This window comes from Nipponia nippon, unplaced genomic scaffold (genome assembly GCF_047370975.1).
Source record: "Nipponia nippon isolate SJK-2023a ecotype South Korea unplaced genomic scaffold, ASM4737097v1 scaffold_6, whole genome shotgun sequence".
Classification (NCBI taxonomy): Eukaryota; Metazoa; Chordata; class Aves; order Pelecaniformes; family Threskiornithidae; genus Nipponia; species Nipponia nippon.
Genome location: NW_028262380.1, coordinates 32,162,056 through 32,180,321, shown reverse-complemented (window position 1 = coordinate 32,180,321; position 18,266 = coordinate 32,162,056). Strand labels below are relative to the sequence as shown.

Genomic DNA, 18,266 nt, shown 5'->3' with positions numbered 1-18,266 from the left:
TCATTGCCTTTTAGAATCAAATAGGAAGATACATTGATTTAATTGCAATTCGAAGAGTAGGGATTTTATTAATTTTAGTATTTATTGAAATGTGAATTAGTAGACTGAACAATATCTTTGCTTAGTTCAATGTTAGCTAATTTCTAATGACAAATTTTCTTTATTTCAGTTGTAGGATTGAGTTTAAGGATAAAATGTTTAAAGTCACATTGGTTTTTAATAAGCATAAAGCTCTGGAATCCTGGAAGGGCTGACAAGATTCAGGGAAGAAAAAAGTTATTAGATGGTCGTCTTAGGGTCCTGAAGAACTTTGTGAAAAAGTTCATTGTTAAATATTTTAATTTATTATAATGTTGCTTATACAGCTTTTAGAGTACATTTGGACAACTGTTGCGTAATTTTCATATATTCAAACACTTTGACAGTTCTAAACCAAAAACTTTATTCTTTAGAGGACACATTCTGTGACAAGCATGAACCAAGTCTAAATTTTTTTGTTACCTTTGCTCAAAATTCAGAGCTCAAAACACAAACCAGAACTTTTTTCACTGCTTTTTAGGATAAATGTGAGGAAAAATAATTTAGAGTCTTTAAGTTTCACTGAAAATAACTAAGGTGCACTAGAAATATTTTACAGAGATTTTACTAAGGTTATAGAAGAATACTAATATGATTATAACGGAAACTTAAGTATATTTTTGTTTTTTCCTGGCAATTACTGCAGTATTCCGATACAGAATTACATGGAACTGTTTGATCATCCTGTTACATTTAGTAGAGCTTGAGTAGTTGCCAGAAACACAACATAAAATATTAAAACCACTATCGTACGAGTAATGAAGGAAAAATGCAGAAAGAGTTCTTAATTTTTTGGTATGCCTGCATGTGCATTGTTTTCCATATGCAGAAGTATGAGTAGTACTCAAACACTAATTCAAGCCTCAATGAGATCTTTTTGAAAGTTGGTAAGGAAATGCAACCATTTTTAATTTCCCATATTGCTCTATGATCTTGAATTTAAAAGAAATTCAGTCTTTAGAACTTTACTGATTAATTCTGCAGGTTACACAAGTGATCCAGGTTTGTGGCATTTCTCATGCTGTTTTAATCTAAATGTCATCTGTGGAAAACTGCAAAGTCACGAAACTATATTTGTTGTAGTCTCTGTCAGTGGAGGCAAATTTTCTTCAATATTTTAATATCTGCAGTGGAAAAGTGTTTGGTATGGAAAAGTTAGCTGGTTACTGAAATAGAAATAAATTCTGAATAGCTAGAGAGTAGAAAAGAAAGACAAATTGTTAATTATATCCTTTGGAAAAGATCTGTGTTATTAAAAGGTGGCAATTATCTACAACTGCAAAGTTGACACTAGTGCTGTTCCCACTGGAAAATAATATGCTTCCCTGAAGGGGCATGTATTGTCTCTTTTCCTGAACCATAATCCCCTCTACAGAATTTTATTTCCTCAATTTTCACCTTCAGAACAGAGTTGGTGACTTTCTAGTCTGTGATTGGCAAATCTCAAAGCAGATTTTCTAACAGAAAGGCCATTTATTGCACCACCAAGTCATGTTCTACAATAAAGGTGGGGATGAATATCTCCTTTCCACAGATGACAAGTTTTAGAGGAGACATGAAACAAACTCTGAGCTCAGATATTGGCCAAGTTTGTGTCATACTAATGGCAAAGCTTATTAAATGTTTTGCAAGGTTAAAGAATGTACAACAGCAAAACCTGAGGTAATACTTTTCAAGGTCACTTTCTAGCTGTTGGTATGTCAGAATTAAAGGTGAATGCATGATGTGTAGGGGACTTCTTTTTTTATTAATCTTGAAATACTCTCTTCTACCTGTTGCGTTCAAGATAATGTAGTTTTTGTATTGATTCTTCATAACTTATGGTGATAAAATATATACTTTATTGAAAAATAATAATTCAGATGAAGATCTTGTAGTGGTTCTTCCTGGAGAACTGGAATGCAAAGAGTATTCTGTGTTACATATTAGCTGTTCGCATACCTATTTACAAATTGAGGAGACTGTACCAATCAAATAGATATGAGGCATCTTAATTCCTTTTTATGTGAGCAGTCTTTGTTAATAGAGGATTTTATTGTTGTCTCTCAAGATAACCACACTCTCCTCTTTCGGGTGGGAAGAAAAGTTGCCAGCAGATGTTGTTTCCCCTGGGAAATTCAGATCAGCCCTAATCATAGAATCAGGAATGGTGTGTAGTAGAGAAAGGAGAAGGAAGAAGAGGTTTTACAGGTGCAATATCACCTAGGAAACCCTAATGACCAAGAAGAGAAAAAGATAAGAAATAATGAGACTGGTCCTTTCTTATGAGAAGATAAGGAGACTTCCTGGAACCAAATACTTTTGGTCCTGAGAAGAAGACTGGGACTGACTGCAGGGACTGTGGAAAAGTATAAGTCGTGGTTCCATAATTAAAACAGAAGAGTTTAAAATTAGCTTCTCTTGCTCTCTTAAAGCCAGAGTATGTGGAAAGTTATCTGACTCTTCTAGCTAGACAGCCAAAAGTGAATTTTCTCAGTAACACCACAGATGTTACTTTCATGAAAGAAATGCTGCAAAGACATTTTTGGACTGAATTCCTGTGCTTAGCAGCTGATAAAATATATGCTGAGACCTTTGCCATAAATGTTGAAGTCCTCAGCCCTGGGCTATCATGATCAAGATGTTTTCTGAAAATTTAAAGAAGTATACTTTTCGTAATAGGCATTACTAAAGAGAATCAGTGGATTATCTGTAATTCCTGTAATTGCTATTCTTATTCTCATTCTTTTTGATGACTTGATCAAAGCCTCATACCTCATGATAAACATCCATGGAATTGATAGTGCTTGCATCAAGCAAGTGCAATAATGTAGCCTGAAAGCATCTAACAATTGATATAATAAGAAATGGGTGCATACAGGGGAAGGCTCAGTAAAGTAACAATAATAATATCCCTTCTTTTCAGTAGGGTGTTTCAGAGTTCATTTGAGATATGTGTGCTTCTGGTTATTTAATACAGTAATAGTAGAGAGAACTAGCAATGCAGAAAACATTGCCAAGGTAATTAGGAACCAGCAGTGAGTGATTCTTCTTGAAGGAAGGCTTACCAGGAAATAACAGCATTGTAAAAACTAAGATACCTAGGTGAAGAGACAAAAAATACAGATAACCATTTCTGACTTCTGCTATTGAAGCCGCTGCTACTACTAGTGGCATCATTTAATCATATAGGTTGCCACAATCTTAATTTTCTATAAAAGAATAAGTTTAATATTCACCTAAAATAAACTTTGTAACTAAACATGTTTAAAATTAATGACTAGTCTTGCCTTACTTTTGTGTCTTATATTTTTCTTTGCAATATTCATTTTAATATGCAGCAAATAGACTTTTAAATATTGTTTATTAATAGCAAGTCTTTGCTGCTTTGTCCGAGCTATATTATTAATTCCAGATTTCTGCTACAATTTATGTATTTCTGAAATTCTATTTTGTACCTTAACCTTCCTTTAGAATTTGTTTATCCTTCTCCAGCTTTAGAATTTGAAAAGTTCTGTCATAGAAATCATAGTGAAATAAAAACTGGTGATGGAAATATTATTTCTATATGGTCCTTTGCTGGATGTCTGCAAGGCACCACAAAACTGGAACCCAGAACCTATTGATCTGCTGGAGAGTTCACATTTTTCAGAACTTTTATGTCAGATTTTCCATAGGATTAGGTAAATATAATGGAATAAGTTTATTTTGGCTATTTTTTCATTTTATCATTTTTTCATTTATCAATATGTAAACCTGATGTATATTTCCTGTTATACATCAAGTGAGTAGGGGTTGACACACTTTTCTCTGTCATAGACATATCAGGAACTAGGAATCTGGGAAAAGGTTTACATATATCCAGGTTATCAGATCACTGACTACAGCATGTTGGTTTGGTTGTTTGTTTTTTTTTTTCTCTCAGCTAGTGAGTGTAAAATAAATGTAATTCAGATTCTGTAGAGATATGATCCCTCAATAGGGAATGGTAGGAAAATATTTTTAAATGTGTGAATATACTTTGATTTGTATAAATTTTCCTGTAATGCCTTCAACCTCTTCCTGGAGTTAATTGCTGCTATATTTCAAGTTTTAGCACTTTAATTTAAAAAGACATGAGAAACACACTCTTGTTTCAGTGTAATGGTATATCATGGTGTTAGCACCTGCACACAAAGAGGAACTGAAAGACTGCTTTCCAAGATTTGAAATAGCATAATGGACTGTTATATTACTGCTGGACTTAACTTTAATGGCAAAAGTCCATTCAGTAACTGATATACCCTCACTGCAAGAAATGATGGTTTGAAAGGAGTGAAGTACAGTGATTCCATCCTTAATATTTTGGCTTCAGATTTTAAGACTTGCATTGGTTTTCCACATTTTTCCTAATTAAAGTTTTCTGGGAGCTTTGCAGCTCAGTAATATACAATTTTACTTGCTGTGTCACAAGTTTAATGACTAAGGAGTGAGCTTTGGGCGTTTAACAAGCTTCCTCCAAGTACATTTGTAGTCTTGTTTTATTTTTACTTGGGATGTTTATATCTAAACTCCATTTGAAATTTTATCTTATGTTTAAATCAATTCCAGAAAAGTCATGTTTTTTGTCTGCTATTTAAATATCTATTTTATCACTAAGTTTTTCTATGCATGACTGAATTCTGCTGTAATAAAAATTTCTTGGTGCATTATACGAGGAAGCAAAACAATCTGGAGGTTATAGCCATGATCACTGCGCAGCTTTATCAGTGCATGTGGCCCTCTGGAGTGCTGTGTATGATTCTTGTTGGCTACACCTATATTACTTTGGTAGATATAATCAAGTTTGGATTCAGATATGCTGTATCATGAAGCTGGATGGTATCTGTGATTGCCTTTAGTATACAAGGTGGCTGACATGGAAATGGAGCAGAGGTTGGGAACTGAGATAACATCCTTCGATGAACAAGAATTATCTAGAAAGTATCTAGAAAGTTTCTTGAACCTTGTCAATACCCGAAAGTATGATATTTCTTTCAGTATCCACTAGGGTGTATTTTTTTTTTTTCCAAACTATTTCCTTGTGCTTTGTTTATCTGTCTTCCACAGCTGTTCATTTCTTTGGTGAGTCAATTAAGTGAGGTATTTGTCCCGCCTTAATTTGGAAAAATAGATTTTGTATCTTGCTGAAAATGTGGCTTACATCAATATTTGGAGTATTTTTACCAAATCAGTTTTGACATAAAGTCAAATCTGCTACTCATTTTACCGGTGTCTTATATAAAAAAGTTGGTTAATTATTTTTTTCTGCTTGCATTTGATGATAATTATATGTAAATCGGTCTTGTCATGGACAAATGAAATGCATTTACCTAATAGTTTACTTGAATACTTTTCCAAACCTTCCTAATGTGCAAAACTGGTGTGAAAAAATTACTGATTTTCAATAACATTTGATCAAACTTTTAAGATATCTGGAATGTTTCCTTAAAGCAAAAGTCCAAAGATGTTTATTGTGATTTTGCAATCAGCTTCCTCATTCTGAGTCTAATTATTAGGGATTAAATTGTGACTCTCAGGTTAGAAAGGACAATTGGTCAGGAACGACGAAAACTAAAATCTAATATGAAACTTTATTTTAGGAATGCAGGAATACAGAAAATAGGTAAAGTATCTAATTTAATTGGATCAATACTTATATTAACTCTTCTCATCTCAGAATTGTCCAGGAATAACTTGGACAATAAATTATTCACTTCTCCCTATTTGAAGTACCCCTATGTTGGGGACCCTACTGTCCTGACACCTTGGGAAGATTCTTGGTAATATTCTTGGAAATATTAAATATTGGTAAATATTGATAAATGAGAATATTGGAAATATTCTTGGAAAGAATATATTTGGAATATTCTGATGAAGCATATTTTTCTTTAATTTGTATTTTGACAGTCCCATGCTCTTCCAAGCTTTGGACGGTTTTAACAGACTTCAACATTTTTAAGTACTCAAGAGCTCAGCAATTGCTGGCATTTGTAGGTCTATTTTTTCCAAATCTTTCCTTATTCAAGTTGCTTCATGTTAGTTTAATGCTAAGAATAAAGTTAATGATAGAAAGTTTGGCTCTGAGACTCCTAGCCTTACGGATGAGTGTTTTCTTAGTCCCTGGAGCTTTTTCTTCCACCTCCATTATTACCTCCCCATTTTCAAGGAAGGCTGCTAAGAAACATGCTGATGTTCTGGTTCTGGACAATGGGTAAACAGCTAAGGAACGCTCTCTCCATCCCCTCACAGCTTCTTTGCTCTGCTTTCTACCCTTCTTGACTGACACAGTGTCCTTCATATTCTCCTTCCAAACTTTTTGCACTTAATTCCTCCAAGGCAGTCTTCATGCTTGTTATCCCTCATCTGCCTGAGCTGCAGTTGTCCATGTAGTTATTTCAAAACTACTCAGTTGCTTTTTGACTCCCTTGGGCTGCTGGACTGACCAGAAGACTGAATATTTTCTGTTTCTTTCAGTTCCCATTTTTTTGCTATGGTGTGGTCAAATAACTCATACACTGTTGGTGCTTCTGTCTGGGTCATTGGCTCTAAAGCAGTAGAGAAACTGTGGTGTTATGAAGCAGTGGGGAAACATGTTCCCTGACTTTGTTTAAGTCTTGCAATGCACAGTCACTGTGTGGTTGGATATGGGGAATGCCATGGTGAGTTTCTCAGCAAACCGAAGTCTAACACAGATTTTTTTTTTTTTTTTTTTTTAATGCAAAAGTACCTTGGAAATACAATAGTCATTCTGAGTCAGTAGTTAAGAAAGGTTAGTCACTTTATCAGAGTAAGTTTGTTAAAAGAGCCCTGTAAGGAAATGTCCCGCCATAACTATATTAGCTGCCCATGCTGGCGATGGGCTCAAATAACAAAGTAGTATATAACCTCACATCCTCTCACAAACTGCGAACAGATAGAGTTGGCAGATCTAGAATCCTGCCCACTTATTGCATTACTTTATACATCTATATGACACTGTGTGGAGGTCCAGAAACCTGAAGTGGTGTGCTTGCCGAAGCACAGGAATCATATCATAAGAGCTACTGCTTGCACTATAAGCTATGGTATACATACTGCTACTATTCCTAAGAGTGTCAAAGTGGGTGGTGTTATCATAATTAACTGTGTTCTGAACATAAGTCTGGGATTATATTTAATTATGCTGGGATTATATTTAATTATACAGTGTACCATTTTACCTAGAGTAAACTAGTGTTGTATTAAACTAACTGGAATTAAATTGCTCCATTTAAACTGTTTCTAATTTAAAGGGTGAATTTTGGAAATAGTCTTCAAAACTGAGCTAATTAGTTGGGATTGCCTATTTGAATGTTGTGCAAAAGGCATAAAATTTGTCCAAAATGTTAAAAAAATGGAATCATCTGTAAAAAATTAGAGTTTTGCTATGATTGCTCATGCAGAATATTTTTTAGTAAAATGACTTCATAAAGCAATCTATCAGTCTTTCATATACTTAAAGTAATCCGCTCATCTAATTCTAAAATAAAAGTTGATATTTATTAGTACTGCACTGTGATCCTTACTCCAAAAGAAAAAAAAAAAACAACTTTTTTTTTTCCCCCAAAATTTTCATTATATTTATAACTGGCATCAGATTCAAGAAAGCTTTTTGAAAATATCCCCTAAATTCATTTGTTTATTTTTCCCTTTATGAATCCAGGCTGCAAACCTGTTTCAGATAAGAAGTGACTATAGTAACATCATCTGGTTTGCCTTTAATACACTACTGAAAATCTTGAAGTTGTAACATTTCAGGGCTTATAACAGGAGTCATCTCATACAGTATCATGAGCATCAACTACTTCTTGAGGTCCTCATATCTGTCAGGGAGCAACGAGGGCTGACTGATCCCTAAGGGGAGGGGAGAGCCAAGAAGGACAACCCTGCCAGGAGGGGTTCAAATGGGTTCAGTCCAGCGACTGAAATGGGCCCCTGCAGGGTTGGGGAAGGCCCCAGGGAGGCTGGGCAGAGCCAGTAAGGGCTGGTGGTGCTCTCAGGGCCCTGAGAGCATCCCTCTACAATATTTTAGCTATTAGCATATTGTTATTATTAAAAGCTCTATGTAACTGTAAGAATGTCCTTACTATGTTGCTTTTTTGTTATCTACAGTATAATTTTTGAAATGGCATCACAAATCCTTTACTACCTCTTTTCTGAAGACCACATTTACATAGCAGTGCAGAAATAAAAAGTTCAAGTGTTCTGTTAATGAGAAGGTGCATATATAGCCTGTGATGCTTCATATAAAATTATATCTGTTTTTTTAAGAAATTACTAACGAATTAGTAACATCAAACACACTTCTGTGTCAATGTGTCATGCATCAGATATAAAGGATTATACTTCAGTACAGAATTTAAATCAAGAGAAATTATATTTGAGGTGAAATGTTCTTACTCTGATATGTGTAAATCATTAAGGATTGGGGAAAACCACAGAAAGTTGTGTTCCCCAAATAAAATCTGTTGCCTCAGATGTTTTCATTTAAAAGCTTTAGCTTAAAAAAAAATAGACCTTTTCAAGACATAAGATTCAGTATTTTATTTTGCACAGCTGAAAAATGTTCCCTATTAAGATAACTAAGTTCAGAAATCATTTCCAGAAAAAATAAAACTGACATAATCTCACTATCTGAAATTCTTTGTTGGTTTTGTTTTTTTTCACGTTTGCAAAGCAAGCTTGTCATTGTCCTGTAAATGGGTAGTATAGCTGAAGGAAAGCAACTTTCCCCTAAGGAACTAGCTGCCATTGGTGTGCGTGAAGAATACTTACAAAATCATCACATGAACAGTATGACTTGTTCCACTTAAAGGTTTTTCACTGGCTTTGCAGTATACGTGAAACTATTCCAGTAAATGCTTAACAAATACAGGTAAACTCAGAGCAAATATATATAGCACACTAACTGCTATGCTTAATTCATCACACATTCTTGCAGTTTAAGTTAGAATTATAAGGACTGGGAAAGAAACCATGGTTGTATGTATGCTAGGCAAAATGAAGAAACAGGAAGACAAGATCTGAAATTCCATGACAGAAAGGTGGAGGAAAAAGGCCAACTCTCCAGTTACAATTTTTTTGCATGTGCTTTTTATGGAGGAAGTTTTCATAATACAGATTTCAGATTGTAGTATTGGATTTTAGGGACTACTTTGCTCCAAGATTGAATAATACTGGTAATCCAAAAGTGGTCCAAGTTCCCTGTACCTCAGGAAACTCCCTGTTCCCGTGTCCCATACCGCAAGTTCAGGCTGCAAGAACAGCTTCTGAACTCAGGGAACTGGGACAGCAAGTGTGGCATGGCCTTTTCCAGGGGTAGAAAGTTTGGGATGGGCAAGAGAGACCTGCCTTTTTATTTCTTTTTCTCATGCATTCAAATTAACTGGGTGTCAAGAAATAATATTAGGTGATAAAGAACTTCTTCAAGGGTGTTCCTTGGAGTTGTTCACGATAACTTTTACACTGCATTTATATGATTATATTCTAAATGTGGAACATGTCCATTCCTGATATTCATAAAACTGAGCTACAGAAATACATGGAACTAATTTTATAGCATTACATTACTTTATTACATGTAAGGGAATATGCTCTTTATGTTCACCTCTAAATGGAAGATCTGATATACATCTTTATAAAGTCAGCAACAGAAGTAATAGATCTTTGCCCCGTTTTTTCATGTATGTCTGTGTGTTTTGTCAGGTATAACCTTAAAGCTTTTTTCATTAAATAAATATACAAAAATTATTTACTAATATAACAATCTTTTTTTATATACTTTATCACCTGTTGGGCGACATCAGCCTAGAAAATTATATCAAAAAAATAACTGTGCATGTTCCTAGGCTTGTCTGACTTCAGAACAAATCTTCTTTACTTCCAAATATTTCCACAGTATTTGGAGAGCTTAATCATTCTTTTTTCTTTTTTTTTTTTTCTATTCTTTGTGTTTATATATTCATCAAAACATTTTTTTTAATTTCCAATTTCCAGGAAAACTGTGATGACATATTTTTAACTCCCTTCTCACGTGTGAATGTAAAGCATTTTGTGGATTATCAAGTCTATTAAATTCAAGCTTAAGTTCACATCAAAAGAGTAGCAGATATGGTGACCCAGAGATAAAATTATCCAACATTTTTATGATGTAGATATATGTTAATTCATATTCATATGACTGACACTCGTCTCACTTTATACTCATCTTACAGATCTATAATTCCACTCATTTCAGCTGTCTTCTCTGAGTTGCTAACTCCTCTGAGTAGACTACCTTTGAATACATTGAACCTCTGTCTTTAGGCACTTCCTGTGGAAAATGGAGGTGCAGGTAAACAGTGTAGACAAAATACTGGACTGCTTAAATTGATAGTTTTGCCACTGGGTTTTCTTTGGTCCAGAATTTAAACTTGCAGCTCTATATTTGATATCCAGGAACTAAGGAATATAGATTTAAGTTCTTAACTTCTTCATCCTTCTTTTTATCTTTTAAGTAAGACAAGGAAAGGAGAAGAAAGAAGGTTTGGCTTGCCTAATCTTTCATTATCCTGTACTTGAGAATTTGATACCCAAGGTCTTCATTTACAATTAGAGCCTGAGCACAAGAAACCTGAGAGGCAGATTTTAGCCTGACAATCTTGTTAAGATTCCTAAGTTTTCCTGAGGTGAAAGGAAAGAAACCTTCAGATCAGACTATGAACAGTGTTTGGAAGTGTAAGTCACCAAACCCTTAGCTGAGCAGGCAAAAACAGGCATGACATTACCCTCCCTTGCTAAGGGTGACATTATTCTGAGAAGACTCTTCTCCAAATACTGACAAAGCAAAAGTGAAAAGGGGTCCTTAAAAATATACTTTCGCCATACAGCTGTCTATCAGGACAACCTCATTTCCCAGGGCAGCAGTTGCCTGGACTAATAATCTTCAAAGGACCATAAACAAAGTGGAAATCAAATCAAGTGTTGAGAAAAAGGACCTTAGCAGCTGCTTTTGTTGCCAGAAGCTCCCTTGATTGCATCACATGTTTAGCTCAAACCAGTCACACTGAACACTGTGTCTCACTGATAATTATAGCTTTTTATCTAGAAAGATGGACAAGCCAAACAGTGACTTTCATCTACCAGAGTCTGTGATGCAGAGCTAATTGGCAGGATGTTAGAGAGGTCATAGCATGGTCCAATGAGATGAAGCTCACCTGAACTCTTGGAAATTAGCTCAGAATGATTTCAGACTTCCTAGGGAGCTGAGTATCATTTAAAGTTAATAATCACAGTGAAAACAACTTGGAAGAGTGTTTCTTGCAGAGGAAAGCCCTGGATTCAATGGAATGCATTGTAAGGTATAGAAAATTTAAGTGCAAACCTAATGCAACATTCAGGTAAAAATAAATATTTATATATGGCTCCTTAACTCCTTTCATTCTCTTAAAAAACTTTTGAGAATAGGAAGAAGCAATATATTAAGTGACACACACACGAAGTCTATCTAACCTAATATGCTCAATCCAGGAATGACCAATAATTGATGCCTAGGGAAGAATCTAAGAATAATTCTCAGAAATATTTTCCAAGCCCTTAGTTATTCCTACCTAAAGCACTTTCCCAGCTGTCTCTGTGAGGTGTCTTACTGGTGTTGGATAAACTTACCTAAGCATAGGTAAGTGCTAGCAAACTGCCAGAAGCATTAATGCACCCATGGTATCACTGCAAGCTTCAGGGGAAGAACAGTGTGGTAGCAGGTGATTTCAGGGAGGAAAGTGCCTCTCTGCAGCAGCAGCCACCATCCTAATTTTCCCTCCCCTCATGCACTCACCTCTCCCTAATGAGAGCATGATCAGTAAACTCTGGGGTTTTTAGGCTGGGTTTCTCTTGGCTTTCTGTTGAAGCTCTTCCTGTTTCCTGTGCATGTCCTTCCCCTGGAGGAGTAGATCTGGCTCCTTGTTTTTCAAGAAGCAAAATTCAATTGTGTCTTCATTTCTGAGATTCCGTAAGCTGGCTTTGGACACAGGATATGCCTACACATATATATGTAAACATCCCTCAAAAGCTTAAATCTAGTAGGATGCTGATAGCAATGCAGTCATGCTGCAAACTGACTGCAAAAATGTTAAGACTGTATTTAACATCATATAGTGTTTGTCTTTGTGCTGCATCAGCTTGATCACTAATATTACGTGTCAGGTACTATTGGTGGTGGGTCAGGGTTGTCTGTTATATGACCTTACCTTCCAGTGCTTGCTTTCTTTACTTTTTGAGAATAACAATAACCTTAACCTTCAAAAAAATGCATGGCTGTGTTTGTAAGGTTTTAGTGCAATCCAAATACTATATGTTGTACAAATTAATAGAATAATGTAGTATAGTGTTGGTTAGGTAGTTAGAAAAGTATATGTTAGCAATATATTGAAAAGGTTAATGAAACAGTTTTGTGTTAAGGCTTTTTGAATTTGTAAGTTTGTAATATCCTCAGGAAATAAAGTCCAATTTATATAAATTAAGTTCAACTCTGATTTTTAAAGCAGGGATTCTATGCAGAAAGGTTTTAAGCTTAAAATCGTATTCTTGTTATTCTTTTATATAAAAAATTGACTTGTTACATACTTTATGAAATTATTAAAAAGGCTATTATATTTGACACATCTCCCCTCTCAGCATGCATGTTTATATTTAGTTCTGGCTTATATTCTACCTCAATTTTTTGTTCTCTCATTTATTGTCTTATACATGTTTCCCAGGATAGCCCACTGGTCTTACAGTCTGACAGAAATGTAACAGTGAATGCAAGAAATCACTTGGGACAGTTAACTGGACAACTGACAGTAGGTGAGTGTTCTTTATTGACTGTTATGTATATCAGTTTAGCTTTATGAGTAGGTTTCATTAATTAACATAGAAGATAAAATATTGCTGAATAGTCAGAAAAAAAAAATCGCATCACCGTACTCAGACAAAAAACAAGGCATACAATGGATCATAAGAACATGATTCAGCATTAGCTGAAGGCAGAGAAAGCAGAAATGCCTCAAAGTAGTTAAAACATAGCCTAATGAAAAATGATTATTTTTGAGACAGCTGTACAAAACAAACTAAAAAAAAAAACCAACTCAGAAAAACTTGTTTCAGCAACAATTTCAGTGGGAAAATAACCATTCTTTTCTTACAAGTTCTGTCAGTCTTCCATTACTTCAGTGGGAATTGGTTTGTCCCCGTTAATCTTGCAATGTATTTGTATCAGCATGTATTGAAAACAGTTAGAATAACAGAATGTAAAAAAACAGAACAAAGCAAAAATCCAAATGGTTTTCTAGTCACTACAAAATTTAAATGGAAAGTGATCGTATTGCCAGTCATTCATTAAAATGGTGTCTGATATTTTGCAAAGTATAAAATATAGCAAATCAAAGTTCCAACTGAAATGGAAATAAAAAATCCTGCACTTATTTGTTCCACTTTTCATGTCTTTTTCCCTGCTTTTATTAAGTTTACCATGCTATACTGTGTTTTTAGCACAAATCATACTTATTGTGTTAGTAAATATGAAGTATTTTTTTTTATATTTTCAATACTAGAACAGTACTGAAGATATTAATTGCTTTTTAAGAATATTGGCCAAAAAATTCAGTACAAAGTAATGTTCTAGATCTGTTAGAAAACAATATATACTGACTGGAAATGGGATGAAAAATATACAAACATATATATGTAAGATACTAATGTATATATAAATTTGAGGAGACACCCCTTAGACTCCACGTTTTTTCATTTTTTTCACCTTACTTCTGGATTAAGCTGTATTTTATCCACTCCTTTTCCTTGTATGCCAAGGATATGCTCACAAATAGTTTTAAGTTAAACTCTAGTCGTAATCCATACTGAGCTTTCATACTGGCTGGCTACCATGGCTTCAAGTTGTAAAAAATTTTTGGCAAGTGCATACAGAGTGACACACCACCTGCACTGATTTTTCCTGAATGACCACATCAAATGAATGTGCAAAGGTAACCAGACTTGCTAGCAGATATAGATGAGGAAAATTAAGCTAACATCTGTTCTAGCCATATTGTACTTGCCCAGTGCGTTTATGGAACGCAGTTCTGTTTCATCTAGTAACTGTATTATTAAAACCTTCCACTTCAGCTAGTAATTACTAAAAGGTGAGTTGCCCATGGCAAACATTCACATTGGCTGAAATAGATATGATATTCTGATTGCTGACATCGTTCCTGCTAAGTGGAACCAGCACTAAAAACGTGTGTGATTATATTGAGACTGACCTACTTATGGGCATCACACTAGAGGTTAATATTTTAAAAACATAAAGGCCTGAAGAAAACATGTGTTCTTACATTACCATCATTAGAGTGAACACCTGTAAGCTTCTTGGTGTGCAGCTGGTGCAGAGTGTCTGGAGAGTGGAAGTTTGCTAAATTGCAATATTGTATTTACATTATTTCTTATTCTTTATCATCCTTTTTCATAATGGCTATATCATTTCCTATATTCATATAAAAATCTGCTTCTTTATTTTTTAGAAATTGCTCATACAGTATTGAATACATGTTAAAATATTCCTTATCTTCTTATTTATTATTTAATATTTCTTACTTACATAACTACCAGTACAATCAGTAAAAGGCTGAACATTCTACTGTTGGAAAGGAAAGAAATTAACAGGCACCTAAAAGTCAATTCCTGCCCTCCCTTCCAAAAATTTTTGTTGTGCAAGGTAGAGCAGATAAAGACAAATCCTTGATTTTCGTGTAGTTAAAAGCATGGAAACATCTGCTGAGAGAAGGAAGGGGGACTTTCCTATACCAGGTTTTCTGACATCAGAAAACATTTTTTCCTGTTAGCTGTAAATATGCTCTGGAAAATCCCTGCCTTCTTCAAAAGTACTCTTTGTCCCTTCACTGGTGCTGCATGCTGAAGCAGCTGTATGTGTGGCTGCCCAGTGAAAGGGATGAAAAGAAACAGTGGAGAAAGCATTGAGGAGAAATATTTTTAAACTACAGAAAAAGTAAATTGTTATGCTTTGGGGAAAAAATTATCTATTTAACAACTTTGAAGTGTTCCTATTCGTTAACTCCTTCAAAAAGTTGAAGAAGAATAATAAAAAGACTACACGTTTATGTGCATGGCAGGAGCATTCTGAAAAGAAAGAAGGATGCCCATGCATTCAGGTGGATGATAATGCACCTCCTATATATGTGCTATCATTGGCATTTTATCTGTATTTCACAGGACGTAAGTGATGTTAGAAGGCAATAAAGAGGCTGGTCTCTTGTCTTTGAGGTTTAAATTGCTGTCATTGGTCATGTCAAATTTTGGGACAACTAAAATATTTTTCTGTGGTATTTGGAATTGTGCCATGCATGACTAAGCCTTAAGAGCACCTAATGAAAACTGTTAATGGAAGACAGATTAGTGTAAAAACATGGGGGTGGGGCTGGGAGGAAGAAGACTATATGGTCACCCAGGGACAGGGAAAAACTCCAGTGAAACTCTTGATAACAGGTACTCAGTTCTGTGAGTGACTATAGAAGACAAAATATTTCTGTAAAGTGCAACATTAAGACATCTTAGAGCACATCCTAATCTAGAAGGAGTGAAGGAAAAGTATATTAAAAAAATAAGATATCTAAGAATACTGGATGATTCAGTGGTTACATGTTTAAATAGTGTAAAACCAAGTCATGGCTCCAGGTCTTACAATACCAAGGGTGCATCCATTATTAAAGTACAATGTATTTATACTGGCCCTGAAAACTGGAAGGAGAGAAAGTCATTGGTGTAGCGATGCTTTCTGTTGGGATCTATACCAACTGAGCTAGAAATGTTGTTTTGTGCTTCAGTCTATTTCTGACATATGGCCAGGAAACTGCAAAGTTTGTATCTGGATCTCCAAAAGGACTCCACAGCCTTCAGTTTTTAGATATGCCATTTAAGACCAACAGAGCAGATGTAGCACAGACATAAAGGATATCCACAGAATAAAGACGTAAAGATGATCGTTCGTTGATTTTTGTATCTAAGCTAGATAAAGAAAAGTAATCACATCTGTCCCCTCCCAAACCTTACTTAGCAATACGCTTTGCATTATGGATTTTACTGAATTACCTTGACACAACTTTTTCTCTCTGTCAGTAAATGTTTGCGTAGTGTAAAACAATATGTAAAAAAGTCTACTAATTTTCTGCCAATCTTAGAAATACACAACAGTTGCTCACCTCAATCCAGAATTCTGTTGTGTCCATGCAGTATGCGCAGATCATATATACCTCTGCCTGTTTTTGTGGAGGACATTAGGCTGACAAGCGCTCCAGGCATCAAAATTAAATATGGCTGAAAGGAGACACTTGAAGCCCACATGTGTACTTACCATAACATCATCTTCAGATTTGATTATTACTTTGCCAGCTTCCTCATTTTTACATGAGGTGGTTTTTTCTTTTTTTTTTTCTTGCTGCAATAATTGCTTCTGACAGGTATTTCTGCTATTTTGACCCTTTTCCATTCATAAAGATCCCTGGGGATATCTGAAACCTTTTTAGAATATGACGTACAGATAAGTGTGCACTTCATTTTTGCTAAGCTTGGGGCTCTTTAAGACAGAATCATAACTCTCATAGAGGTCCAGAGCTCTACAGGTCACAGCTTTAGAGAGCTCCTGAACCTGTAGCTCTACTCATTCAGATCTCTACAGCCATGTAAATTGAGAAAAAGTATTTGAATACCAATGAAAGTTATATCACACTTTTGCAATTACTTTTTTAAAATAGCAGGCAGTTGTGTAATTTTCAATTACAGCACTGGTAAAGGCTGATAACAGTACTAAAAGACATAGCTATTCAAATAACTTGTCAAACTCGATGACACTTTCCATCTATTTACCACAAAACTTTGTTATGCATTTAAGAATTTTTTTTTTCTTAAAAATGTGCTTGCTTACTTGCTGTGTTTTACCAAGAAGTACATGGGGTATTGTGCAGAAATTATTGGACATTAGAAACTACAGGTATGTAAACTTGTGGGAGTGGAAACAGTCCCCTTCATCATTCTTAGCTGTATCACATATGCCAGCCACCTCTGCCTATATCTACTGATACCTTACCAAGTAACACATCCCGGTACCTCTTCACTTCCAAGGTGATCAAGGTAACTCATTACCTAAATGTTGCTTGTGACGTTCCCATTGCGAATACCTCAATCCATTTTATTGTAGTTTGGTCTAGACATCAAAGAAGATCTGAAGCAAGAGACAAGATTTCAAGCATTCTTGCTTTTAGAATTACTTGTGGTAGAACTTGTAACAATGCGTGTGTACATGTGGCTCTAAATCTTTGATATCTATTGTTAGACAGTTACTTATTGAAGATTATTATGAACTTGAACTCAGTGTCTATTAAGGCAATGGAAGTAAAAACATGCTTAAATAACAATGGATGAGAAATGCTTCTGTATTTTTTCATCTTGTTTGCATACATAGTAGCCTCAAATGTAAGGTCTTTTCTCCTAAGTGTTGCAGGAAGAGGGTAGTTTCAGGGCAGTCATACACATATACTCTTTCCTCACAGTAGGAAAAGAGAACATAATGGGCTCAACTCCTCTCTCATCTTCATGATTGTTCTTGTACTGTCGATAGTAGGGTGCTGAGGAGAGAAGGGATGATGTTTTACAATCCCTCATTAGCTGCTTCTACACTTCAACTGGGCCAATATGGATCAGAACTTAATTGCCAGGAACATGTAAAATAAAGCCTTTCTCCTTTCCCTTACAGGGAGCTTTGCCTATCTGTAGTCCCAAACTACACTGAAATTTCAAAAATCTAAAATATATTGAACATTCTGCTAGTCTAGTTTTCATATTAAACCAATTGCTCTTGTAACCACTGTGGTACAGTAGTGATGTACAAACAGGAGCATTTGATATTGAACTTCAGACTGAATATATAGTAGCTTAAAATCTTCTTTTGGGGCATTTTATCATTAATCAGGCTCTTCTCATTGTAGCAAAGGTTTCTAACTTATAGTTAATTCACTCCCTCTTCCTTTTCTAATCCAAAAAAATGAACACAGTATCTGTAATTTCTGTGCTAAATGACTTGCATCGCTTACATTTTTTCAGATGTTTTTGCACCATAAATGGAATTTTCTGTTGAAAATTACTCTGTT

General features: G+C 35.1%; 1 protein-coding gene across 1 annotated transcript in view; it reads left to right on the top strand.

Annotated features, from left to right (window-relative positions):
- SGCZ (sarcoglycan zeta) overlaps positions 1 to 18,266 on the top strand; it is a 485,172-nt gene that overhangs the window by 399,402 nt on the left and 67,504 nt on the right. The window contains exon 4 of the mRNA XM_087736759.1: positions 12,831 to 12,918. Within this exon, the coding sequence (XP_087592885.1) occupies positions 12,831 to 12,918 (88 nt within the window). The remainder of the gene's footprint in view (positions 1 to 12,830; positions 12,919 to 18,266) is intronic.